The sequence below is a fragment of the Carassius carassius genome, chromosome 36 (assembly GCF_963082965.1).
Source record: "Carassius carassius chromosome 36, fCarCar2.1, whole genome shotgun sequence".
In the NCBI taxonomy this organism is placed as follows: Eukaryota; Metazoa; Chordata; class Actinopteri; order Cypriniformes; family Cyprinidae; genus Carassius; species Carassius carassius.
Window position 1 is genome coordinate 15,531,296 of NC_081790.1, and position 27,946 is coordinate 15,559,241.

A 27,946-nucleotide genomic window follows, 5' to 3' on the forward strand; every position below is an offset into this window, starting at 1 on the left:
TTGATAAGACACATTGTACTGAACAGTTGTATCATTTTCCTTCTCAGCTATAATTCACAGTAAAATACAACCCACTCTTACAGTCTAGTAAATAAGATCATGGTTAATATTTATTTTACAAAACACAACAAGCAATGAACAAGTACTTTATTTGTCACATCTGTCTCATATTGGACATGACAACATTTAAAACTAACGGGAACCTTGAACCGCAAAGTTGGGAAAAAAAAAAAAAAAGATACACAAAATATATCTTTCTTTAAAAAGAATTCACATAGTGGGGGGAAATTGTTTTAGTGCCTTCCTGAGTTATTTTTTTCCTATCTTATTTTTGCTCTGTAAACTTGATTCTCCATGGTAAAGAAATTAAATTGTTGTTTTCTTTAGAGGAAAAAGAAAAGAAAAAAAAAAAAAAACTACAGATTTTATTTTAGATGGGAAGATTCAGGAAGACCCCTTGCGGTTTAGGGTTTCTGTAAAACCTCCAACTCCTTTATTTGACGAACGCGACATCTGGGATCTTTCCTTGTGCCTATTTAAAAAAAAAAGGACAAAGGCATCCATAAGATAAATGCAGGACACATGAGTATTTGAGGAGTTCATTTGCAAAAACAGATCGATAAAAAAAGTTGTCATCTGACCTGAATACAGCGCTATGATTTGCTAAAATTGACTTCGGTTAAGGCTTCGGTTCACAAACAAGTGCGGTTGTCAGCTTCTGCTCTAAAATGAGAACTCATGATGCCTTGAAAGTGGATAATACCAGCTTTTTTCACAAAACATGTTTGCGCTATGTGTGGAGAATAATGCAAGGCACTCTGCTATTTTTTCATTTCTCGGTTTTTGTAAATGAACTCTTAATTTATTCTTGTGAACCACTGGTGTACCTTAAGGCCAGTGAAGATCTGAGCAGCCCTGTCAAAATCCCATTCGTTGTCTTGTAGGCACCTGAAATAAGAAAGTTCTGACCTTGACAAGCCATCCATCTTTATATGACTCTGGAAAAAGAACAAACAACTAACAAAAGCAATAATGAACATATTGTAGTCCTTACTTCTGAGACCATTCTAGGTTCATTCCAGACATTAGGGAGAAGGCAGCAAGCATTTCTTGTTGCGGGGCGGACAGAGTGGGCACCGGGCTGCTGGACGGCGTGGGGGCTGGGGCAACAAATGCACGTCGAATTTCCTCCGTAGTGGCATTTCGAACGAAGAGCTCGTCATTCACAATGCACAGACTGAAGAGAAAATGTTACAATGAGATGACCAATGGCACATGAAGCCAAATACATTTTTATAAGTGAGATCTTACCCAGCATTTCCAGCAGGAACGGCAATGAACACCCGGGAGAAGGCTCTGAATGAGTCTCGCGATTTGCCATCTGCATAAAAAAAAAAAAAAAAATAAAAAAAGAAGAAGAGAAGAGAAAATTATATTGTGAGTCACAAAACTCCCTCAGTTCAAAGTAAAGGTCCTTGTTCAGAGTCCAAAATTTTCACGTAAAAAAAAAATTGGCCTCACGCGATGTCAATCACATTTACACACTACCTCCAAATCTTTCGTCCGTCATAAAAAAATTGGATCGAGTTTGATTTTAAGCATTTTTTCGCATCTGTAGCATGCATCTTGAAAGGAAAGGATGACGCATGTGAAAAAAATAAATAAAATGCATACAAGATTTTCAGACTTTAACGTCTGACTTAATGATTTTAGATGGAACTCACTCTCTTTGAAAACTCCACTGACTGTAAATGCCAACAATGTAGCCTGCAAAAAACACAGATGCAATTAGAACCACAAATCTGAATGTGAACCATGCACCCAGAAAACAGCAAGTTTGACTCACTGTGTATGTGTTGACGTCTACGATCAAGGAGGCGATGTCATGCTGAGTTTTGGGGAGTTCGTTCAGGAAAGCCACCACGTTTAATCTTGTGTGTTTTATCAAACGAAACCGTGTAGCTGAAAGGAAATGGCATAACTCAGTACACACAATTCAGGATACAATTTAATACTAAAAGTGCAGGCAACATTTATTACTGCAGTGAATTTTTGCGCAATCGAGAGGATGAGAAGTTCCCTATGGAGGTTTCACTTGTGTTCAAGTTGCTTACTCACATTTGAGCAACAGGAAAGCTGCTTGGGTTTTTTGCCCAAATTGATGAAATATGATAGAGGACAGAAACTTGATGTAGATTATTTCATAATTACTTACTGGGGTCGTCTTTCATACGCCTGATATTGCGACCGTCTTTCTGATACTCCCCTAAACTACTTCTGCAGACAAAGAGATTGAGGAAAAACAAGGGAAATGTTAGCGGACCATGTGGAAGAAAGATCAGATGGTACGGTTCAGTTAAAGTTAATAGTGGTTGGCTAGATGATAGAGGAGAGAGGATGTATGCTGTACTTTGAAGCGTTCTGAATGGTGAAGGGAATACTGAGGGAGAAAGATGCCCCGTCATGGTAGGCGTCCAGCAGGGGCTGTCTGTCTCCGGAGTCATATATGCTGTAATATCTGGAGGGTGAGACAGATATGTGAACATACTGATCTGAACGTTTTCGTTTTACTGCTGGTGTGTTGTATAAAGATCCAAGAATGCGTACTGTTGCAGGAAGCAAAGGATGATGTTCTTGATTTCTTCAGAACAGAAGTAGCTAGCCTGTGTTTGAAGTAAAACAGAGGTTAAGAATGAAAGCCACATATAGGCATCTCAGGGAAGAAAGGATGAAAGCTTGACCAAACCTTGGAGGGGGGAAGAGTCGCAGGTGCGACTTCCAAATCAAAACCAATGGGAGGCGGAAGGACGTGTCCATCCTGTTGTTTAAACAATAAACAGAAACGCAACACATCAATTCCACAATTTAGCCAAAGAGTGAATGTGACTACATATTCACTTCTAATGGTTACCACAATTGTATGTTTGCAAGCTAATAAATGTTACACCAACAGATGAACACTGTGGATTTCCTACCAGTTTGAGCAGCTTGGGGAATCGTTCCCGAACGGCACTGTCCAACAATCACAAAGACACAACAAGAGAGACAACATTAGCAAAGACTGCCTACGTGACAATGACACGGTCCAACACAAACTCAAAAATTTCAATCGGGCCATCTTAAGTATGGGACATACAGGCAAAGATGATTCGATCAGAGAAATATATTTACTTACAATTATCCATCAGGCTTGAGATATTGCAAAACTGTGGATTTACACATTTTACACATCACAGTTCAAAAGTTTGAGGTCGGCAGGATTTTATTAATGCACACTCACCAAGGCTGCATTTATTTAAATCAAAAATGCAATAAAAACAGTAATATTGTGAAATGTTGCAATTGTATAAAAATAACTTATAAAAGGTAAATTGTTCCTTTTCAGTATCATTACTCTAGTCTTCAGTGTCACATAATGCTTTAAAAATTTTACTATGCTGATTTGGTGCTCATGAAACATCTCATTATCAATGTTGAAAACAGCTGTGCTACTAGGGCTGTCGCGTTAAACATGATATTGCAATAATCCGCTATTGACGAGCAAACTGCAGAGGAATGCAAGAACCGCAACTTTTTTTCATAGGGTACCCTTGTTTTACACTTCATGTGTACTGAATATTAAACAAGTTAGTAATGATAACATAATGTGTACCATTCTGATTTGTACAGACGCTCCATAGATTTGCACTTAAGTTCTGTTATGTGGATCATTATTTGGTCATTCTCTTCTGCTTAATTCACTTCCTGTTTCATGCCATTTAGTTTCAGTTTCATTGGTTTCTGAATATGGCCTGGTTATATCGTAACACATACACACATATATGGTGATAATACCACATACTTGAGCCACTCAAAATTACAAGGGAAATCCCTTCACCACAAAAGCCCTATGTGCTACTTAAAATGTTTGTGGAAACATTTATACATTTTTTTTCAGGATTCTTTGATGAACAGAACATTCGAAAGAACACCATTTATTATAATTTTTTTCTAATTTAAGTGATTATAAATGTATCACTTAAATTTAATAAGCCTTTCTGAATATTAAACATCTTATCTTATGGACCACAAACATTTGAACAGTACTGTGACCATTAAAACAAACACCATTCATTCATTTAATTTGCACAAACAGCAAAGGTTTGCTGAACTCAAGTTTGTGTTGAAAAACGTGTGCATTTCAGCCATGGCACCAATCAGCCAATCACAGCCCTGTTCCAACTCCCTCCCACCCCCCAGCACAATACTTACCCAGCCGTGATACTCACCACCGGTGCCCCCTACAGGCCGAAACACAGACAGGCAAAGGATGGGGGCAGTGGGGTGTTGTGAGGAGTAGAGTTTGGTGAACATTCACACCACCAATCAATCAGTCAGTCGCTCAGTTTAGTTTTTAGCACATTTAGGAAGTGTTCTCAGAGGGAAGGGATCTGGTGGCATACTGGTGGTTCCTACTGTCAAAACTATGGGGTACTTTTTTTTTTTTTCAGGCACTAACATACAGATCGACAAATGTTGGCATGTTAAGTTGTTAAAACTTAAAGTGTAAACTGTTCATTAGGTGCTTTTTACATTAATTATTTATAACAGACCTAATTGTGAGTAAATTTAGCCATACACATGGGTGAGAAAAAAATATGATAGTAATGGATGAACCACAGAGGAGACAGTAAAAGAGAAGCTATACAGAGAGATGATCAGACATTAAATAAAAAAAAATGTAAAAAAAAAAAAAAAACCCAGAAGAGCGCAATTGTTGAACCCCGAGACTCTGCACAGAGCATAATATGACTGAAATAAATGAGTGCTATAAAAGGTGTGTGGGTTATTTGCCCTACTTCATTTGGACCCTACTATTAAATTTAAGAACAGCAGGGCATTTATTCAAACTGTTAATTGAAGCTTCATTTGAGCCCAGACACCTTACCCTTCTTTTGCTTATTTAGTCTAATTTTTTGTCATTTGTGGCCTATTTGATATTGAAATGATTATTTTAAAAGGTTTCCTGTGATCCTCCTCCAGTATTTTCTCCCAATGTTTTCTCTTTGGTGAATTGATGATCAGACGTTTTTTTTTTTTCCAAAGTGCTCTAGGACGAGGATCATGAAAATGGTCAGTCTGACAAACTATCCTCCACCTTGGTTTCAATACAGAAACAGAGAGAGCGAGAATTGCCTCTGCTCTCATTAGACATTTTGCACCATGAATAAAAGCTCATGTATCTGAGCAGTGCTTGGCTCAAGGTTTCTCTTAAAAACCTCCCTTCTCCTTCTCCACCAGTAGCATCTCCTCACAAACAACTCATCTTCTTCCTTGAAAGGTCTTCTTCATCTCCAAGACGTTGGCTGTGGCCAGTTTTGCGGCTGTGCCTGCCTTAGGTTGTCCCAGAATCAAAAGGTGGGATCTTACCCGTCCTTGACTAACCAGCCTCTCACTGGCCACACAGCATCAGCAGTACCTCAGGTGTTCGACTTGTGCATGGCGGCTGGAGGGAGGAGGGTGCCAGCATTTTAGACAGGTGGAGCACAAAAGTACTTAATAGAGCCTCATCTCCAATGGTTGTTCTGTCCTTGTATGCCAACTTATTCATCTGCATTCTGGGAGGTCACATGCAGAAGCTCCTGCTTAATCTGACTTTAATTGCTGAAGTATAAGCTGATGCAATTTACAATATGCTTAATTGTTTTAGAAAAGCCAATTGCCAGGTTCTGTGCAAAAAGCTTCAGGGCCAACAGTGATGGGGCAGAACAAATGGTTGGAAAAAGCAAGAATGAGTGAAAGTGTGGAAACCATAAAGAACCAGAGGTGTCGACAAACTTATGCTCCTTACTGGATTGCCACTGGAACTCGAACGAGTAAATATCATCATCACATGCCTGATGATTAAACTAGTGGAAAATATTCAAAAACTCTTACTTTTAGCATTTAAATCACACAGAGTGGGATAGGGCTGTGTATCGGCAAGAATCTGATGATACGATACGTATCACAATACAGTGATAGCGATACTATATGTTGCGATACTGTAAGGCAATATATTGGTATATTTCTTATTTTAGCAATAGAAACTTTAAAACAAGACAACTGCCATGAATCTTGTATGATTTTTACAAAAATATAAATATTGCGTTTTTGAGAATCGACAGTTTCACCAAACAAAATAATCGCAATAAGTATATAAATATTTTCTTACACCCCTAGAATGGGACTTATGGATTACATTTTTCTCTTTCTTTAGAATAACATGCAGTGATTGGGACAATTAATAAATAAATTTCACGTATAATAAAAACATAAAATAAAATTAGGCACACTCTCTACCAAGAATTTCCATCACGTCAGACTCTCTCTTGCCAGGGATTGTTTCTCTTGATAATATTTCAATTTAAAGTGAACCTCTACTCACAAATCTGAAATATTCAGCACACAATACATTTATCTTTCTAATTGACTGACATGTTTTCTAGGTGTATTTTACACACCAGTTATTGAGGCATTAACACAGGTTTTTTTTTTTTGTACTGAACTACAGGGGGTACGGCTTTGCATATGCATGCATTCATGTGCATATGCGCACCAACACGCACAACTATTCTGTTTCAGGCCTGAAACACTCTACGAAAGTACGTGAATGCAGACGCTTTGTGTTGTTGAACACACAGCAATGTATAACGCAATGCATGTATGCATTGCATTCTAGTAAATTACAGAAAATCAATCAGGTTAATATCTATAGCTTTAAGAGCACACAGGCTTGCCGAGTAACGTAAGGGCGTATATGTTAAAGCACTGCGCTTGATATTTATGTACTTGTGTATAGTATTTTTCCAGCAACAAATGGCAGAGAAGTCTAACCTGACGTAGTCGGCCTGGTTCTTGTAGTGTCCACATAAAGGATTTCCCTCCAACGACAGTTCCACCAGCTTCAGACCCTTCAGTTTATCAAGCTCTTTCTCGGTCTTCAGCTACAACATGATACAATGACACATGACTGACGAGCCTAGAGGAAACAGTAAATCTATAGGTATCAGAGAGCATAATCATACCTCGTTATGTGAAAGATTGAGAATCTTCAAGTTGGGAACTTTGTTGACAATATCCGCCAAGTCATCCAGCCTGAACAACCGGTTGTTGCTTAGGTTCAGACAAATCAGCTGTGAAAGGAAAAAGAAAAACGTTTTCTGATCACATCTATAGAGTTCAACAATGTAAACGAAGGCTCAAAAGGTTCTTGGTAAGATTTTTAATGTTTTTGATTGAAAGAAGAAACTTATGCTCACCAAGAATGTATTTAATTGATCAAAAATACAGTAAAAACAGTATTATTGGAATTAAATAGGTTTTCTATTGTATTGTAAAATGTAATTCATTCCTGAACAGAATTTTCAGCAGACATTAATCCAGTCTTAAATGTCACATGATCCTTCAAAAAAAAAATCATTCTAATATGCTGATTGAGAAACTTTATGCAAACAGTTGTGCTGCCTAATATGTTTGTAGAAACTGATACGTTTTCTTCAGGATTATTTAAAAAAAGTTCAAAAGAACAGCATTAATTTGAAAAATCTTTTGCTACATTCCAAATGTTTGTACGGTCACTGTTGATCAATTTAATGTGTCCTTGCTGAATACAAATATTAACTTATTTTTGTCAAAAATACCAACTTGAGTCTTACTGATCCAATTTTTTTAAAAGGCAGTGTATATGCCTGCCAAGCTTTAAGAAATCATGCAAGAAAAATGTAATGTTGTACCTCAGGAATGTTCTCCTCAATTATTTTGATAACCGCCAACATGGAGTTCCTCCGATTCAAAGTGACCTCAATATTTTGAGAAACCAAATCTGCCAGAAAAGAACAACAATCATTTGAGCTATAGCCTTCAACAGGCCAAAATGAATAAGTGTTTTTGTTTGGAGAAAGATGACTGCATGAAAGTCCAACCTGGATCGACTCTGATGTTGTTCAGATCAAGAGCCTGCTGTGACCCATCAAAGCGTTTAGCCATGCATTGCTGCAGAAGACAATCAGTTATTATCCAGAAGTGAAATGAATGAAAAAACATCCTCTTGCAGGATGCTGCAAGTAACAATCCCTTACTTTCAAATGCTCCAAATCTGCGGCCTTCAAATCAGTGTGAATCAAAGCAGGTGGTGGGCAGCTGTTCATAATAACGGTCACCTATCCATCCAACAGATTAACACCAAATTACACTCTGGTTAAACTAGAAAGTCTTACAAAATCTGCACATAAACAAATTAATATATTTTTTATGGCTATTACTTTAGAAAAATTAAATTAGAATAATGACTAGACGCCATTTCTGCCATCTTTCAAGGTTTATGATGCATTGCATGTAATGAGTATTACCTTATATCCATCTTTGTCCGTTATTTTCCGTGACACTTTAAACAAAGCGTTAGCAGTTGTGGAGTCTTCAACATAAAACTGGGCCTTGTTGCCATCAGTGTGATACTGGGACCAAAAAAAGACAAGCCGGAAGCGATTTAGCAATCTGACATTGCTTCTTTTCTATATTCATGCTGTGGAAATGCATTTTAGTGTAGACTTACATGAATGGCATGGAACGGCATGGAACAGACGCTCTGAAGCGAAGACAAAAGCCAATCTTTGTCATATTTCTTCCCGAAAGGAATCTGTGACAAGACACAAAGACAATCACAATGTAATGAACGTACTTTAAATTAAAGCCTAATACATTAATAACTGCTTAACTCATGTGCTCTAATGTACTAACAGTCATTTTAAACCAGTTCTTGCGGTTTCCATCAGGACCACTGCCACCTCCACCACCTCTGACTCCATATCGATTGCCACCTCTATCGTCATTTCCACCTGCACCGCCGCCTCCACCACCACGTCCACCTTTGCGATTATCACGCCGATTCTGTGGCCGGCCATATGGATTGCTGAAAACAAGCATAAAATCTTAACTACTGACCCTCAATGATTATATAAGAAACAAAGTACAATTATGCCCCAAAGTGCTTACAATCTGCGCTGGGCACCACTGTCTTGAGGACCTTCTATCATAGCCACATCTCCATCATCATCCTGAAGTCTGGTCCGAGGACCAGGGCCTCCTCCACCACCACCGTGACCACCTCGATGCCTCGGTCGTGAAATCTGTTCGCTGTACAGTGGGGCTCTGAAAGGGCCTCTGCCTTTACGGTTACGATGCTTTGGTCCACCAACACGGTCATCGTGCTCTGAAAGTTATGTGTTAATTTACATTATATACCCCATATTAATATGGAGTCATTTTACTTATAAATATGATGCATGGTCTTAAAAGTAATCAATATACTGATCAATGTTGAATTATTCCAAAACTGGACGTCTTAATACAGATTGTAAATCAAAGGGACTACCCATTGGGCAGTACTGGTGGCTTCCATTGAACTGTATCAGTGAATTTAAACGACCCTATGAACTTTGGGTGAGTTCCAGAGTATGACAGATACATGTAAACAGGTTTGATGAATCTCTCATGTGTAGTGGTCGACAGATATATCGCCAAGGCCATCAAAATAAACTTATTGGGCGATGCTGATATTTGAAAATCAGACAGACAGAGATTGTTGCACCATTATCTTGACTTTGTTGCTTTGTAATAAAGTGTTATTTGACATCTGGAACTCGAGCTTCATTGACAACATTGAAGAAATCCATCACTTGCACCGCAAAACAACAAAAGATGGAAGATGAAAGAGTCAGGTGTGTGAAAACAGGCATTTAACAAATACACGTGACATAATTCCTGTAATCAAACTAGTGCTAATGGGCCACTGCTTGGACGTAAATTTTCTTGTTGGAATAATTTCACACTCTTACACATTACCTGTGCCCCTAAAGAGATTGTTGTCCATTTTTTCCAAAACCTATCACTAATTTCCAATGAGAAATCAGCATTTCAGTTACTCAGTGTTCACTTTAAAAAGATTAGATTATTATACATGCTGTTTCTTACTTGGAAGTATGTTTGAAACCAGTTTCTTTAGATTACTTCATATACAAAAATGTTGCTCAACCATCTTGTTTAACATGATTTTATCTCTATAAAGCTCTATTTGATACGTTAAAGATCTCTGAATTATCATCATAATCAATAACTTTTAAATATCAACTTAATTTTGAAATATATTTATTTTTGTTATGTTTTAAAGCTTCAATAAACTGATCCATTTAAAATACATAAATAAACGTATGTCAGTCTTTAGTTGTTGAACAATTTGCTATAAGGCTCCTCTCAGGTTTTATTATTCGTATGTAACGTTAGATCTCGATATTGTAGCTTTAGTTTGGCCAATATTACAGCAGTTCAATATGACCTCAGAACGCATTACCACCATGTGGTCAGTTCACCCCGCTCAATATTATTTTCACAACCTTTCACAAAATATAACATTGAAATCGGCTAAGTAAGTTTGGATAATGCGTTCACCGTTTGTCTGCACTAACAGCTAACAACAAAAACAGATCACGCACCAACAAAAACAAAGGCTAGCTGGCTAGATGGTACTTATGTAAATTATAGAGTAACGTTACACGATGACAGACTACACAGAGTTAGAAAACGGTCTTTGAGAAGCAGTAAGATTGAGAATAATCTTAACTAAACCTTATTCATGTCAGACAATTTAAATGGAGCTAAGCGCTTTTGCTAACGGCTCAAACTTACCATTATAGTAGCGCGAGTCGTCCGCTGTCGCCATCTTTTACGAAGGCTTTAACGCTACTTTAAATGTAAAATATAGGACCTCCAATTGTTGTTTTCCTTTATTATTATTTTTTAAATAAAACCAGATCGAGAAAAATAAGATAAACTCTTTGTAGGCTCGCAAGATCGGAGGAGATCCTTTCTTGCCAGTGATTCGTGTGAGAATAAACAGTCTCAAATGACGCTGCGCCACTTTCTTCTTCTTAAACCCAGTGGAGTGTTTGCGGTTCTCTATTGCCTCCTAGTGTTGGACAGTAAAAGAGTGACTGTCCATACAACACGATGGATAAGCTGCTGCCTTCACGTCTGATTTATTAAATAAATCAAACAAATAAACATATGAAGTAAACGGAAAATGCGAGAATGCGAACATTCTTCCTTTTATAATGTTTACTTATTTGCTCACAATCTCTATGCAAAAGAATAAAGCAAACATACCAGTACATCTTTGGTTAGAGTGGACAAATATGCATGAATTGAATTAAATAACTATAAAAAATAAAAACACCATATATTTCCATAGTAGGCTTAATTTTCCATGTAGTCTTGTAATATTATTTTATATAGTAACAGTAATAATAAAAATACCATAATCGTAATTAAAATAATATTATCAAAGTTAATAATAATACAACTACTATTATTATTATTATTTTAGCATGTTTCCCAAATAAACAATACTTCAACCTCCTCTTTATTTTTCACAATATGTAACATGCTCTTTAACAAAATATGTTTTGCATTTTCTGCTGTAAAATAAGTGAAATTGATTAAACAAATTGTATAGTATCCCAAGAAGTTGAGTGGAACTGCTCAGCCATGGTAAAGATTTTTGTGAGAACATCATAACGCAGAGGAATGCAAGGGAAATTAATAAAGTGGAAGTGTTAAAACATTGAACACACTTACAGTAGTTACACTTTACATGCAAAACTGATATTGTAACAGAAGCACAGACATCAGTAAGGACAGGTTAAAGCATGACAGGACTCTTAAGGTGACTTTTAAGTCCTATAGTAAGTAATCAGCTAAAGGAGAAGAATAGCAGCAGAACAGGAAATTCTCTTTAGCTTCACAACAGCTCCACGAGGTAAACTGGTTTCCAAATGCATCTGAAAAAAGTATTTATGTAAAATTGCATTGCAGAAGGAGTGTCTCAAATATGCTAGCTATGAGTCACGTAATGTAACAGAATGTATGTGCGTCTGTGGTCGCTCCAGAGTTTGGAGCTCAGAGCCCCATCCAGGGTCCAAGCCTTTGTCTAAGGCTGGTGTTTGAGGACTGTGGTTGGGTAGTTTCTTCATTTTGAGTCCTGTTTCCCATTCCTGCTGCCCTCTGCTCATGATCTGGGTCCTCCTCGCTCAAATGGGTCTCTGCAATATGAGGAGCCTCAAGGAAAATGGGAGCTTCATCTGTTGAAGGAAAAATTAACCAGTGAACGGACTTGGTCTGTAAACTTTATTACCATTCAAAGTTTGGGGTCTGGATATCTTTTCTTTTCTTTTTTTTAATATGAATTAATACTTTTATTCAACAAGGAACCATTAAACTGAGCAAAAGATTGAAAAACATTAACATAATAATAAATATAAAATAAAACATTAATACATTTATAATGTTACAAAAGATTGCCATTTCAAATAAATGCTCTTCTTTTAAACTATCCATTCATCTACAAAAACAGAAAAAAAATATTTTTTTTGCACAAAATGATTAAGAAAAGAAAATTAATAATACTAGGAAATGTTTCTGGACTGATTTTCTGAAAGATCATGTGACACTTAAGAGAATGAATGAAAACATTTAGCTTCGCCATCACAGGAATAATTTACATTTTAAAATGCATTATTTGTAATAATTGTATGATAATTAATGTTTTTACAATAATATATTTCACAATTACTGGTTTTACTGTATTTTTGATCAAATAAATGCAGTCATGGAAGACTTTTCAAAAGCATTTAAAAACCCCCAATATGTTCTCATTCTATTATTCTTATGTTTTAAGTTATGTTTTACCAGCTTCATCCTCTTGAAGGTGATTCAGTTCCTCTGTCCCAGTCACACTAGGACTGTCCAACTCACCTGCACAAACAAACATGATTGCATGATTCTTCACTGACATTTATTGCCCTAATGTGCATATGATAGCCACACAGATCCACTGCATCACTTTTATCACAGTTTCTTTTTGTTGCATGCTCTCACTCACCTTTGTTTCGAACCGTTTGTTTTGGTAGATCTGCTGCTTCACTGCTATCTCTCCCATATGTCATGACTGAGAAACAGTAGGAGATTTGCATATTATTGACTGATCTGTTTGGTTGACGTGATCATGTGTGTGCAGTAGTTGATTTCTTACTAGGAGTGCTGGTGGATGAGTGCATACGCTTACGTGCTTCTTCCCTCCTCTGCTGAAGACGTGTCGAGTCTCCCATCATCACCTGTGTGTGTAAACAGACATCTGGAAAGCATCCAACGGAAGTGTGACAGCGTGAAGGTTAAATAGATTAGGCAGACAGATGGTCTTACCTTCACTCTGACCTGCTCGGGGGGATAAAGCCCTCCCCAGATGAACTGCAGGTAACTGAAGAGCACAATGACACTGAGGAAGGTGAAGTTACTCGCCACCCCAACGACTGCAGACATCACAGGGAAATTATACAGGAGGTATCTGTAGCAAAAGGGAAAAACATTACGGGGAAAGTCTTGAGCCGCATCACTTCAAGGAACACGTATAATCAAATAAACTGGTAAAACCAAACCATGGCAAATACCTAACGCCAGCGAAGCAGGCATGGATCCTGAGCTGGGCAGAATAAATCTGGACCCTGCGGGACTGAATCTCGATCACAGCACCAACGGCAGGCTGGTACTGTGAAGGACAGATCAATATAATGCATGGTTTTTAAATACACATTTAGGTTTAGATATGTACTCGTGGCATGAATAATATGAAAAATGACAATGTCTTGTTTACATTTAACAAACTCACAAGGTCTGATTTGAAATCTGGGTAGAGCTCGACCTCGATGAGCTGTTTCTGCTCAGACACACCTGTGAGCAGGAGCGGGGAGAAGAGCAGCGTGCTCATGGTCTGCAGCAGATTAGAACGGTAGTGCAGCATCGTCTGATGAGGAAAAAAACAAGGAACTAGTAAATATGAGGTAAACAGCTATGTACTGACAGGTACTGGAATATAAAAGGTTGAATGTACAGTACATAGGTCCATAAACATCAAATGTGAATCTAAATCAAACTGCAGCAGATCTCAGACTAACCATTCTACAATACCAGACACTTGTTAAGTGCATCTAAAACCAAATAAAGCACAATGAAACCAAGTGAAAGTTTGGGATTTTTTCAATGTTTTTGAAAGACGTTTCTTATGCTCACCAAGGCTGCATTTATTTAATCAAAGCTACAGTAAAAATTAAATAATGTGATATATTATTTAAATTTAAAATAGCCTTATATATATATATATATATATTTAAAATGATTTTTATTTAGGTAACGGCAAAGCTGAATTTTCAAAAAAAGGCCTCTAGCACTAGCTAGCTATATTCTTTTTCTATTCTATCAGTTTTTTTTTTCATTTATTACATAATAATAAAAAATAAAAACTTGCAACGTGTACTGCAATAAGCTAACTGATACTTGTCATAGCACTTGCATATCATTGCTCTTTTGTGAATTTAGATTCCATTGCCCTCACTTTTAAATCACTTTGGATAAAAGCATCTTCTAAAAATGATTAAATTTAAATCTAATGTGAATTTAATGAGACATTGCTAAATAAAAGTATTAATTTCTTAAAAAAAAAGAACAGTACTGTATACCGGTTAATAAGGGATATTTGATTGTGCATGCACATTTTTCCAATTTTTATTTTTTTTATTATATTTGCCATCATCTAAAGCTCACTAAAAGTTATTACAAATAATGTAAAAACTAGTGCTGTCGAATTATTTTTTTGAGTTTTTGTTTATCTAATATATATGTGTGTGTGCTGTGTATATTTTTTATGTATATATGAAGACACGCACATACAGAATATGTTTTGAAAATATTTATATAAATATACAGTATATATTTATATTCATATAACTGATGTTACATATACATTTATTTATTTATTATATAAATGTAACATAATTTTCTTAAAGATATAAAATGGGCTTAACGCATCTCTTCCATCTTTATTTGAACCTCTAACTCTAGCACTCTATTGTAATTCTATTAAAAAAACTTGTCCCTTTAAGACTTGCGCGCAATTCTTTTGCTGCTTGTTTTCTTAAATAAAAAACAACAAAACTAAATAGCTTTCTAATCTTTTTGTATTCTATCTGTTTTCTTTTCATTTAACAAAAGCAAAAAAGACCTCTAACACTAGCTTGCTCAATTCTTTTTCAATTCTATCGGATTTCTTTTTATTTATTATATTATTTAAAAAGCCCTTGCTTTATGTACTGCATTAAGCTAACTGAGACTTGTTATAGCACTTGTATATCATTGCCCTTTTGTTGATTTTGATTGCTTCCATTGTCTTAATTTATAAGTCGCTTTGGATTAACAGCTGTCTTAACAACCAAAACGAAACAAACAGCAATGAATTTTGCGGGAGTTGTATGCACTCACTGAGCGGGCCACCGACTGAATAACTGTCCCATGAGTGGTATAGCAAGACATTTTGACCATGAACATGCCAAGCTGCTCATTAACAGGAGATTCAGGCATTTCCAGCTCCAGAGAGATCCTGTAGGCCTGACCAGACATCATCACCTACCAGAAAGAGTCAACCGGATTTACAAAACTAGCTTCAAATACATTTTTATACTCACCCTGCATACATTAGTTATATAATACACAAGTATTATTATCATTAATGGGCTTTCTAGATAATGTTTACAGCCAAGCTTTAAAGAACTGGACGGATAATTAGCTAATTTTGGAGGAACCTGTAAAACATGCAATTAATTATAATTTGATTATAATTACAATTTGTCTACCTGGTCTCTTCCATTCTTCAAAAGTGAGATGTTAGCCATGGGGAAAGAACAGAGCACTGAATCTGAAGCATCACAATCTGTCCTGTAAAAGATGAAATGGAGGAGAGATGGGAATCAATCACAATTCACTGTGTACTCCAGTGATGCCTCCAACAGTATTTGTGCATTGGACCAAACTAATTAAGAACCATTGTAAAAAAAAAACAAGAACAAGACAGGAATGTTCCTGATTAGCCCTGATGTGTATGTACCTGTAGTAGAAGTGCACTGGTGTGGAGAAGCTGACACTGGGCATGTAGGAATAGTAGAAGCTTCCATACAGGAAGATGGAGACCCACAGAAGAAGCAGCAGGACACAGAACAGGATGGTGGCCCGTAGAAGTGTCCTGCGAGCTCTTAGAAGCGTCACCGCTGCCACATCCTGGAGCCAAAGCAGCAACGGCCCCATAGCTGCGCCCATAGTGAGCAATCCTTCGCTGTCACATCCAAACGTGGGTCTTGTGATGTCACGCTGTTTGCCCATCAGCCCCCCCACATTCCCTCTTTACTCATGCAAACCACCTTCCACACTATCCAGTAATACATCCAGGCTCTACTCATAAATATCTATCTCATAAATCTTGTTATCTATAGTCAGAATTAATGGTTTGAAAATACAGGGGGGTGGGGGGGGGTTAAAAGGTCATGACACAAATTTGACCAAAGTCACATTTAGATCAAGTCATCTTTCGACCTCGTTCTGCGACTAAAGACATGACATGCCCATTTTTTATCTGATGATATAAATTTGCTTTTCCAGCTTTCTTCGGTTATTGACGATGAAATCACAGAGTGCCCTAAAAAACGAGAGAACAAATTCAGGCACATTAAGTATATCATAATCGTAAAAAGGAATTACAATAATATACACAATAAACATTAATTAGCACATTTATAAATGGCAACTAATCCAAAGTGAATCATCTTAGAAACATCTCAGAATACTAAATTGTACTGCCAACTGTATATTTAGTTGGTCAGATAAAAAATTGCACTATATATATATATATATATATACACACACATTTTTCTTCGGTTTGTACACATTTTCATACTCTCATATATTATTATATACTTTTAAGTACAGCTTATATATACATGCTGTATAAATATATACATCGTATATATATATATATATATATATATATATATATATATATATATATATATATATACGACCTCTGTGAACCAGAAACTATCATAACTAATGCAGCATAATGTATTTCTGTACATTTGACAATCTGACACGAATTCAAGCAAAACAACAATGCAGTAAAATAGGAAAGAATAAAACACCACGATATGATGTGCAGTGTCATTTAGACTTGTCCTTTACATGTTGTAAGTTACCTTTAAAACTCGTTTAGTCGCTGTGAACTGCATGTTAAGTCTCTTCCTGTCTCCATTCCGCAGTTTTTATCTTACTGATGTCTTTATCAATTAAGTACATTATATTGAAGTATAAACCGCACACGCACCTTCTTTAATTTGACAATACGCCACGGACAAATTAATATTTCTGCTTTAGAGTAACGTTACACTGATGAACAACTCCAGAGGACCCGAGACCCCTTTCCCTTCCTTTCCTCTGTTGTGTGCTCGAGTGACGCCCTTTGGTGACGCATAATTTATGCATTTCAGGGCAGAGCAATTGATCGCTATATAATATTTAATCTAAAACTAAAACGAATGTTTGTTACTTACTTTCTATAGATCGGAGACAAACAACCGTCTGTTTAGCTCAGTGGCGCCTCTGCTGGTGTGACAGAAACACACGTACGGCAACAGAAGAGGTACAAAATATAGGCTGTTCGACGCGTTTCCGTGTCTGCAGCGGTGATGATTATGCAGTGCTGAGATTTAAAATATGCTGTTATTGATAGGAATTGTTACAGGAAATTAATTTCGATTTATATGGATTTTTTAATTCTTTAGCTTTTTAGCAAATGTTCAGTGTAAGATACATCAGCATGACCGCTGCGAGAAAAATTAAGAAATATATCTTTCTTCGAAAAGATTTAATTACATTTGTTTTAAAGGAGACAGATAACAAATTTATTCTCCCAAAGATATTTGAACCAATTGTAGACTAATTGAAGTATCTTCCTCAGCTTTGCAGAATACACAGATGAGAGAAATACAAAGGTTAGAGCAAATAATCTAGCTATTTCTATTTCTAATAAGTAAAAACAATGACATAACACATTTTTAAAATAAAGAGACAATGTTTACAGAGCAACCCTAAGAAAATGTATATTCATGACTAAAAAAATATGTTTTATGTAATAATAATAATAATAGCCTAATAGTAATTAAGTAAAACGTAAGTGGTAAGTAGTGGTAAAGGTTACAGGAAAAGTGTTTTAGTCTTTTTACTTGGTTACACCACTTTACATTCAGTTTCACGTTTGTTGAAAATGGTAAAACAAATAAAAATAATTATGCATATTACCAACATAAATAAAACACATCACATTTAGTCTTTTTATCATCTTAGGACATAGTCATTGGGACTGAACCAGAAATCAAAAACATATTCTATTTAATGTAGCTGAGCATCGTCAAGAACCATTTATTCTTTCTTTACGCACCAAATGTTTCAGATAACAGTATTTTCATTTCTCAGGAGGAAACTAGGGGGCAGGTTTGCAACAAAGTGAGTGTAACATGAGAATGAATGCAGCGGGAGGGTGTAGTGATGTAAAGATGTGGGGGGTTGAGATCTTAACCCAGGCGGGACAAACCACCGAGTTAAAATGGTGCCTCGGTACAAGACAAAGAGGCTGAGACTGCAGCAGTTCCCATGGCAACAGAGCAGCGAGAGGGAAGGCTCACTTATTCAGAAGCTTCAGCAACATCTCCGACAAAAAACATAAGAGGTGTTTCACGCTATCAAATGTTATGTTTTTGACAATATAAATCCATTTTGTGGGATTTTAGATTTAAATACACTGCTTTACATCCATACACTTCCCTCCCCCTTCATCCACCCCATGCTGGAAAGATGGTATGAGCCAACCTGCAGAATAAATCAATCCCAATAGGGCCCCCTCCCTTCGCTTGGCACATTCCACTCACTGCAGAGGGGGGTTTATGTACGTACCAAGAGACTAGTGTTCATTGTAGCGGAATTGCAGTGCACTGGACTGTACAGAACTGGGTAGCAACCACACTGTCTATGAGGGTGCGGTCCGGCTGCACTAAGAGCAACAATACTGACAGATAAAGAGAGAGAGAAGGAATAAGAAAGAAGAGGAGGGAGCGATATCACCACAAGAGGAATACAGCAAGGGTAAGAAATGGAGTGAAATAGAGAAAAGAGGGTAAAAAAGGCCAAAAATAGACAAATACACCATGGTATACTTTTTTTAATGCTTCTTGATCCCCATTCACTCCTGTTTTCTTGTATGCATCCTTTTAAATATATTGCTTTCATTTAATTTGATTAACTGAAATCCATTGCATATTTTTTCTTAGATCATATTTTCATAAATAAGGGTCTGTTATTTGAGCAGCTGTGATTGTCATTTCTGTATCTGGCCTGGTTTTTTTGCTGTCTGCAACACGTGATTTCTTCATGTATAGATGCCTAAATGTTTACATTGAACCAGATTACATTCAAAACGGCTGTTTTTTTTCTGTGCTTTTGCTCTGAATAATATGGTATATTACATGAGGTGATTGGATCCCTGCAAGCACATCCTATGTGCAAAATGGGGCCAGCATGCCCCAATACAATGCTAAAATCCTATTCATAATCATTAATGCTACTCATAGACCATTTTAGTTTGATATGTAGGTATGTATATATATATATTTATGACTATGAATAGCTCTAAATCTGTTTGTAGAAAGGTTCAGATGATCATCACCTGAAAATGCAGGGTTTCAGGATGATGAAATGTGTTGCTATCAGATCATTGCTATCCAAGGTGAGGTTTTGGTTTTCTAGGGCAGCAGCTTTTAGTAAAGCAGAAGTAAATGATACCGAGGCGAGGGAGGAAAGACAGGAAGTGAAGCAGAGGATATGAGAGTCTTGGACCACAGGAAGATGCTTCCATTATAGACTGTGCACTGTAAACACAATCGGTAACCTTTTATGATAAGGTTTTATTTGTTAACATTAGATATACTAACACTATAATGAACAATGCCTCTGAGATATTTATTAATCTTAATTAAGGTTTATTTCAACATTTACTAAGATAAAACGTTGTATCTGTTAACATTATTTAATGGACCTGAGCTAACATGAGGTAACAGCTGTATTTTTATGAATTAATGTTAACAAGGATTAATAAATACTGTAAGAACTGTGTTGTTTAGTTTAACGGATAACTAAAAGGACCTTATTGTAAAGCGTCACCTCAGAATCTGTACATAATCTATCCACTAATTCTCTATATTAATAGATGTATCATCACTCGATCAATTACACTCTTCTTCAGGTTTTTTATTCACATCTATGGTTCCGAAAGAACCTTTACCATCTATGGAACCTTTCCATTAAGCTTTTAGATAGCGGAAAATGGTTCTTTAGATTATTCAAATGTTTTTCACATAGGTTCTTTTAAGAACTGATCACTGAAATGTTCTTCTAGGAACCAAAATGGTTTTTATATGGAATTACTATGAAAACTCTTTTGAAACCTTTATTTTTAAGTGTGTAACGAATAGTGGTTATTTTAAGAACTCTTCACTGGTTCTTTGGAGAACCCAAACTGGTTCTTCTGTTGCACCACTGCCACTTAATTTTCTACATTTAAGAGTGGCCAAATATACTATTATTGGCTGGATTCATTTTTTTTGAATGATTTTGTGTGTGTATTGCAGGATGAAAGGAGACACCCCTGTGAACAGCACCATGAGCGTCGGTCAAGCCAGGAAGCTGGTGGAACAGCTGAAGATTGAAGCCAGTTTTTGTCGAATCAAGGTGAGGGTTGCCATGCAAAATAACCAGAAAATGTTGCAAATAGAAATCAGATCAGTGATAATCCTGCCTGCCTATAAAAACATCTTATTTTACCAGCCCGTATGTAGCAGATTCATTTGTATCAGATATGACCAAAGATCTGGAATCAGGTTAATAGGTATGACCTAATTCTTCAGTCCCTCAGGTAAAATCTGTCCTACAAGTACAGTTTGAAGAATTCCACAGTCTTTAACCATTGACCTCAACCTTGCATTTCACTCATACAGTGTTCTATTTAATTCAAATGCTGTTTTAGCCAAGATAGGAAGATACTATGTTTAAAGTAAGCCATTACAGGACAAACGCTGGTTTGATATAAAACAATTGACTTAAATTACTAAAAATTTTTTAACCTTATTCACCTGCAGTGTCTTGTTTTATAAGACAAAGACTTTCAGCTTTCTTAGAATCAGTTTTTCATTTCTGCTCTGACGATCTGTCTGGATTCTCAGGTGTCTAAGGCAGCGGCGGACTTGATGGCCTACTGTGATGCCCATGCATGTGAGGACCCTCTCATCTCCCCTGTGCCCACTTCAGAAAACCCCTTCAGGGAGAAAAAGTTCTTCTGTGCTCTGCTCTGAGCAGCACACAGGAAGTGCAGGATTAGTCTCATTTAGATGATAATGATTTGTGCACACACATCACACAACACAACACTCAACGAGACACGACACAGCAAAATAAATCCCAAATTAAGCTTTAATAAATGCAAAGTGGAATTCTGAATTCCAGCGATTGACCGCACAAAGACCAAATGTACAAAATCATGCTTGTGAGGATATTTTTATTCTCCTGTTTTTTTGGGAAACACTGTTCCTTTTCATTAAGGGGACAAAATAGCATCAAGATTGATGCAAATTGATTAGATGAAACACACACTAATACACACATATGCAAGCACACAGTTTTTTAATCAAGCAAAGGAAATAGGTGTGGGTCTGGATATTTCAATAATTTCAAATTGTATTATATCAAACTGTCTCTGATTATATTCAAGACATTCGTTATGTTCTTCACATAGCATACTATGGCGATTTACAAATTCTGTATGTATATTTTGATTTTTTAATGTTTTGTTTGAGGGGTCTATGTACACTGGTAGACTAACTGGTAGAGCTTTTAAAGTTAAGATACCACAAGAGCATAGCACTCCTAAAGAGGTTTGTAAAATGAAATTGATGTCCTAAAACCAATTTAATTTTTCCGACCACAAAAGCAAGTGGTATCTAGTCTGGAAATTAGCATAAAATCTAAATTACTGAAGAAAAATGTAAAGAGAATATCTATTACAATTTGTTTTCCCAAGTAATGGATTAAAATAATGCAGACAGAATCCAATGAAGGAATGAATAAAACTTTTAAACACAACACATTTAAGTTTACTGCTTATTGAAAAAAAAAAATCACTATTGTTCAAGTTGGTGCTTTTTTTTTTTTTTTTTGGAACAGAATTTAAAATCTAAAGCGACATTAAAAAAAAGTAGTTACTAAAAAAAAAAAGTCAAATCAAAATTTAAATAAAAATGCTTTTAAACTTTCTAGTCATAAAAGAATCCTAAGAAAATGTATCATGGTTTCCATAAAATTAAGCAGCACAACTATTTTTGACATTAATAAAATATATATATATATTTATTGAGCTACAAATCAGCATATTAGAATTATTTCAGAAGAATCATGTGACACAAGACTGGAGTTATGATGCTGAAAATTCAGCTTTGCTATCACAGATCACAGAAATAAATTACATTTTAAAGTACATTATAATAAAAAACAATTATTCTAGATTGTAATATTTATTTAGTTTTTACTGATTAATTAAATTTAGCCTTAGACTTCTTAGGCTCTCATAATTATTACATACCTCAAACATTGAACAGTAGTGAAAATTTATGATTTATAATAATCTAAAGATTAACAGATGCATCTGTTTAAACATTCAATCAGAACAGGTAATTCCTCTTGTGTAACAGCAGGTTGAGCTGGACTGGTAACATTTTTCATTCGACACACTCACAACACCCTATCATTACTTCTTTTATATTTTTTTCCAAAAGAATTAAAATGCAAAACACAAAATGTCCAAAAATGTTAGGTGTTAGAGTCAAAAGAACATTTATCAGTGTTTCTTTGACCACTCATGTAGCATAAACATCTGAAAGCAGCAAATGCCAACCAAGGTGTGAATTAGGTGGCTACACTATGCAGAATGAATCAGCCCACACATCTTCAGGCACTCATGCACAGTTAAAATGAATCCAGATTTTTATTAAGGCAATATAAGGGTTGGGGAGCATAAAACCATACGACAAAATTATACCATTATGCATCTGATCCTTTGGGTGACATATCAGAGAACAGTGACAAGTTCACAGAAACCTTTAAAAGCTTACAAGCACTGTGGTGCATTTTGGACATAGTTAAAACCTTCAAATATCATAAAAAAAAGAGAGGGAAATACTAAAGATCCAGTGTGAATGATGTTTGAACAAAACCCAAAACGAGAAGTGATATTACAAGTGTACCCATCTAAAGACCTTCTAGTGCTATAACAATTATGTGCTAAGAATTCATATTAACACATCCAAAAAATTATGTCTGAAAAGTCCAATTGACAGAGTGAGGTAAATGTATTCTGCATACAAGTCAGCGGGGGATGAATATACAACAACAACAGAAAAACTACAGGAAAGAGTCACACCACTCTCTCAGACAGCTATAACAGTCGCCCTGCTGTTTGGTGTTGGCTCCACACGTATCCTTCAACCATTCCCGAAACAACTCCTCATCTTTCCTCAGGACCAGGAACTGTCCAAGAACAACATATGCCTATGGGAAGAAAAATGAAAGTGAAAGAAAAATTAAGTTCCAGTTTTATGACTGCAGGGTATCTATGAAACCTGTCTGTAAATCATACCTTGTCGAAGCCCTTCTCTTCCAATCTCTTTCCAAGAACTTCACCGATTCCTGCGAGAGCCATCACGGTCTTCTCCCCCATGGGCTCTGCCACAAAGTCCTTGTGTTTTTGTGATGTTGACGACATTGTTGATTTATATTACAGAGCCTGCAGGATTTCAAGTTGACTTCTTTCAGTGGCTTAAAACAGAAAAACGTGTTAAAAGGATTGACTTCTTAATAGCCCGAAACAAACAGTACACACATACATTATATATATATATATGGTTCCTGATACCATTTCAGCCATAGCCAAAATGCCAATGTGCCTCTGATTTGCTTATGTAAATTAAATTGTAACACTGAGAAAGGAAAGTGAAGGCGAGTCGCGAGACTAAAGTGAAAAACATACGTGAAAACTACATTATGATTACTACAACCATCAAAAACACAACAAAGAGATCATAGCTAATAAATAAATTGTTATTATGAAATTATCCACTTGATGAGAGTAAAGTTTTCGAGGTCCCGCCTCATTTCTTGGGGTTCAGTGCCACACGACAGCAGACACATTCTTTTTTTATTTACAAATAATAAAAACCAAAAGTAGCAAACACTTCAGAATGAACAGTATTTTTTTTAAACAAAACGTGCAGGAGAAACATAGTTTATATCATACCTGGACACTATCATCGAGAAATTTCAATCCTCATCCGCAAGCACAGTGCTGGTCCGAGTCTCAATGCGCCCAAAATAACTCACGCGGCGCAGTTTCCTGATCCCGCCTTTAGAAGAACTCCGCCACTTCCGGTCTAACTATGCCGCTTCAGAGAGACACTGGCACCTGGTGGCTCCAGCTGTTTGGTGGCGATCAAAATTTGGGATCAAAATACACTTCTAATACACTCCTAATTTTCCAGGTCATTGCTTAGGCCTATTTGAAGTCATCCTAACAGGAACAAAAGCAGCCACATAATTTACATTTCTAGCATTGCGTAGGAATTTTGACATTTTAAATCGCTTTACCAGTATATAGGTTTATAATAATAGCATAACATCCAGAACAGAACATTCTTCCAAGAAGTCAATCCACGTGCTAATGAAGTTAAATTTTCTGCTGAAGCTGACAAGGTCTGGAAGAGAACAAACACTCAGATGAACACCTGGGGGCAGTGATGCTTTAAAAACCATGTCCAACAACAGTGCTGACAAATGGATTTTTATGCTAAGAAGGTATGAGGAAAACCTGTTGATTTACTCAAATCCTTTGAACTGTAGAACTGATGTTGTATTTCATTATTATAATGAATTTACAATTTTGGAGTAAACATTTCAGATGTCTCATGTTGATCATGCAGAACCATCATGATAGGGCCGTGCAGTTATCTCTTACTTTTCCAGGCACCAGTCCAAGAAATGCAGATACTAGCCTGGAAAGGAAAAGGAGGTCAGCATGCTGACTCAAACCGGCAAGGACAAAATTGTCTTGCCATTTGGAAAAGGTTTGCCTTTTATGAAATCTCTAACTGTACCACAAACCACTTGGTTGAATTTGGTTTCATTGAATTGAATGACTCAAGGGTCTGTGTAATTGGCTTAGTCCCTCCAGGATGCCTGATTGATTTCTTGAGAAATGATCAATGACAAATGCAAATGAGGACTTATGCTATTTTGTTCTCAAGTTTTTACTTGAGAATTACTGTGAGAATTTCGTTGTGTTGTGGCTTAATTTCGTTGTGTTGTGAGAATTTCGTTGTGTTGTGGCTTAATGTATTTGTGTTGTGGCTTAATGTTGTTGTGTTGTGAGCTTATGTTTGCTTTTTTAATGTCGTTGTGTTGTGCACTACTGGGTCACTGTATGAGAGGGACACAATGTGCTCTGACGTGTTTACATGATATCTGAAACGGGAAGGAGGAGCTTCATTCTGAGCATTACGCTCCAACTTGCTCTGTATCTGACAAAAAATAAAATCTCCACAAACATTCAGACAATTACACACTGAGCTTTTGTGTTTCCACAAAATTATGCATATCAAAATATGCTTTTGCTGTACTTAAATATTCCATGTGAAAACATTTATTAAAACATCAGGACATGTTTTCTTCAATGTCCCTGCTGATAGATCATATTTCAGTTTTCCAGACAGGTTTTAGGAGACCATGTGGAAACACAAGTATTCTGTAGGCTGTCAATATTTTTCTGAAGCATGGGTCTTTGCTGTATTCAGTGGACATTAAATTTATAGTGTAAGAGAAAAGCACATAAAGAAAAAAAAAGATAATGAATAGTTTGAAACCTTGAGGTTTTATATGGGAGTTTGTTGTTTATTATTTTGAATCTGTGCTCTTGTAATTATTTTGCTGTGTCATCAATTCCTGATTAATAAAGCTATACTCCTGAGTCTATTGTTAATTCAAATAAAAGAGCCACAGAGGTGCATTTAATCAGGCTTAGCTGCTTAAATTACAAAAGAACAAAATTAGCGTAAAGTTTGGCCAACTCTTTTGTCACATAATTCCAATATAATTTCCTGATCAGAACTGTATAAATACAATTTGAATGTGAAAACATAGCCTACTATAAATACAGCATATAGAGATATTTGGGTAAACAGTAGATTTTTAAGATTTTTTGAGCCCTAAGGAAAAACTGTACATTGAGATTCCTGTTTACACCAATGTGTTATGCTGTTTCTAAGATCTTTCTAAGAAAGAAACTCAATACCCTCAACCCCCAAACGTGTTTATGGAGGTCTTGTACAGTTACGAAAACAACAGGGAGGAGAAAGAATAAGGCAAGTAATGTCAGGCAGTTAAGGTGGACTCTCTTAAATGCCACAAACTGCAGGTCAACAAACCTTTAATTTGTTGGTTTTCTTTATACAGGCCACAGTGAAAAGAAATCACTGCTACTGGTCATATTCAATCTAAATCTGTATTACTCATTAAAGTGGAATACTTTGCCCATAACTGACCAAAAGAGTAACTGATTCAACTAGTACTGAATAACTCGATTCATGTTGTGGTGATTCCTGAGCGAATCGTTCTTTTGAATCTGATCTTTGGTGGGTAAACATAAGAGTTAACTGATGGAGCAAATATAATTTTACTTAAAGGGGTCATATCATGCAATTTCAAGTTTTCCTTTCTCTTTGGAGTGTTACAAGCTCTTGGTGCATAAAGAAGATCTGTAAACTTGCAAAGACTAAAGTCAAACCCCATGAGATATTCTTTATAAAAGTTAAGACTCATCCACGCCCCCCTAAAACGGCTCGTTTAAACACGTGCACACATCAAGATTTGCATAACGCCACCCGAATGTTCACACACAAAAAATGAAGTCGTAACTTTTGTTTCTCACTGTTGCTGCCGACACCATGACGTGGAGTGATTGTTATAGTGTGAAAGCGAAAATACTTTGTTTGGCCTTCCAAAAGAGGACACAACTAGAAATCAGTGGTTAAATTGTATTTCCAGAACTGTTCCAGAACAGTATATTCAGATTTGTGCAGCACATTTTATGGAGGACTGTTTCCTGAACCTGGGATTGAAGACTAAAATGCTGGCGCTTCTGACACACAGTCTGTAAGTATGTTTACATATTTAAAGGATCTGCCAATGACAAGTTTTCAGCAGTTTGCTTTTTGTTTGTCATTTCTCTGATCACAAATGCAGACATGGTTTTATGTTTATGCGGTCATTATAATCCGTAATTATATCCCCACTGGATGCAACAAATGGCTCATTTGTAATGGGTTTTATTGTTATGTCTGGTCTCTCGCCGATGTTCTGCCAAGGACATGCATCACTGTGTATTAACAGTATCTGTGGGTAACATTTCCGTCACATGCTTGAGGCATGCGGCCAATAACAATGCACTGGATAGCTGGCCAATCAGCTTTGTAATCTACCGTCTCAGAAGGCGGGGCATAGAGGAGAAACAATAATGTACACTATATGGAAATGTATGTGTTTTTTTAACCTTAAACCACAAACATTTCATTAAACCAAATACACAAAATAATGTTCTTTTTAGCAACATCATATGACCCCTTTAAACAAGTTAATTAAACTTAAACCATAAATGTTACTGGTACAACATACTGGAAATGTGTTTGCGAGACAATTACATGGTAGTTTCATCATGATGCAAAAAAGGTCATTTAAAACGAATTGTTCAACATAATCGATTGGATAAAATGTAGGGTGTAGCTTAAAAACTGGTTTTGAGCTGCCACCTTAAATGTGGGCGGAGATATAAACACGCATGAGACCCAGAGCCCCTTTT

General features: G+C 36.4%; 4 protein-coding genes across 7 annotated transcripts; 1 reads left to right on the forward strand and 3 right to left on the reverse strand.

The window, feature by feature from the left end:
- Nucleotides 1-92: 92 nt before the first annotated feature.
- On the reverse strand, nt 93-10,943 carry LOC132117276 (nuclear RNA export factor 1-like). 2 transcript variants are annotated; one of them, XM_059526444.1, is made up of 21 exons: nt 10,702-10,943; nt 9,013-9,229; nt 8,758-8,929; nt 8,573-8,656; nt 8,370-8,474; nt 8,100-8,180; nt 7,944-8,013; nt 7,755-7,843; nt 7,047-7,154; nt 6,856-6,965; nt 2,976-3,012; nt 2,747-2,818; nt 2,608-2,663; nt 2,411-2,518; nt 2,216-2,277; nt 1,847-1,962; nt 1,725-1,767; nt 1,312-1,384; nt 1,055-1,237; nt 888-948; nt 93-532 (listed from the first exon to the last, which is right to left on the reverse strand). In XM_059526444.1, the coding sequence occupies exons 1-21, from the start codon at nt 10,733-10,735 to the stop codon at nt 494-496; spliced, it is 1,920 nt and encodes a 639-aa protein (XP_059382427.1). In that variant the 5' UTR covers nt 10,736-10,943; the 3' UTR covers nt 93-493. The 2 variants fall into 2 exon arrangements, with proteins under 2 accessions (XP_059382427.1, XP_059382428.1); XM_059526445.1 differs by having other exon boundaries at nt 1,312-1,381; nt 10,702-10,941.
- A 642-nt stretch (nt 10,944-11,585) lies between these two features.
- On the reverse strand, nt 11,586-17,495 carry bscl2 (BSCL2 lipid droplet biogenesis associated, seipin). 3 transcript variants are annotated; one of them, XM_059526446.1, is made up of 11 exons: nt 17,142-17,478; nt 16,004-16,588; nt 15,753-15,834; nt 15,382-15,525; nt 13,736-13,870; nt 13,518-13,615; nt 13,273-13,414; nt 13,103-13,184; nt 12,953-13,018; nt 12,760-12,825; nt 11,586-12,152 (listed from the first exon to the last, which is right to left on the reverse strand). In XM_059526446.1, exons 2-11 carry the CDS (start codon nt 16,273-16,275, stop codon nt 11,971-11,973), a joined length of 1,269 nt encoding a protein of 422 aa, XP_059382429.1. In that variant the 5' UTR covers nt 16,276-16,588; nt 17,142-17,478; the 3' UTR covers nt 11,586-11,970. The 3 variants fall into 3 exon arrangements, with proteins under 3 accessions (XP_059382429.1, XP_059382430.1, XP_059382432.1); XM_059526447.1 differs by lacking the exon at nt 12,760-12,825 and having other exon boundaries at nt 17,142-17,495; XM_059526449.1 differs by lacking the exon at nt 15,382-15,525 and having other exon boundaries at nt 17,142-17,493.
- Nucleotides 17,496-18,919: 1,424 nt separating this feature from the next.
- On the forward strand, nt 18,920-22,131 carry LOC132117279 (guanine nucleotide-binding protein G(I)/G(S)/G(O) subunit gamma-3-like). The gene is made up of 3 exons (XM_059526451.1): nt 18,920-19,083; nt 20,625-20,724; nt 21,216-22,131. The coding sequence occupies exons 2-3, from the start codon at nt 20,626-20,628 to the stop codon at nt 21,342-21,344; spliced, it is 228 nt and encodes a 75-aa protein (XP_059382434.1). The 5' UTR covers nt 18,920-19,083; nt 20,625; the 3' UTR covers nt 21,345-22,131.
- An 874-nt stretch (nt 22,132-23,005) lies between these two features.
- banf1 (BAF nuclear assembly factor 1) lies at nt 23,006-24,487 on the reverse strand. The gene is made up of 3 exons (XM_059526452.1): nt 24,338-24,487; nt 23,681-23,859; nt 23,006-23,592 (listed from the first exon to the last, which is right to left on the reverse strand). Exons 2-3 carry the CDS (start codon nt 23,804-23,806, stop codon nt 23,446-23,448), a joined length of 273 nt encoding a protein of 90 aa, XP_059382435.1. The 5' UTR covers nt 23,807-23,859; nt 24,338-24,487; the 3' UTR covers nt 23,006-23,445.
- Between the last annotated feature and the right edge of the window lie 3,459 nt (nt 24,488-27,946).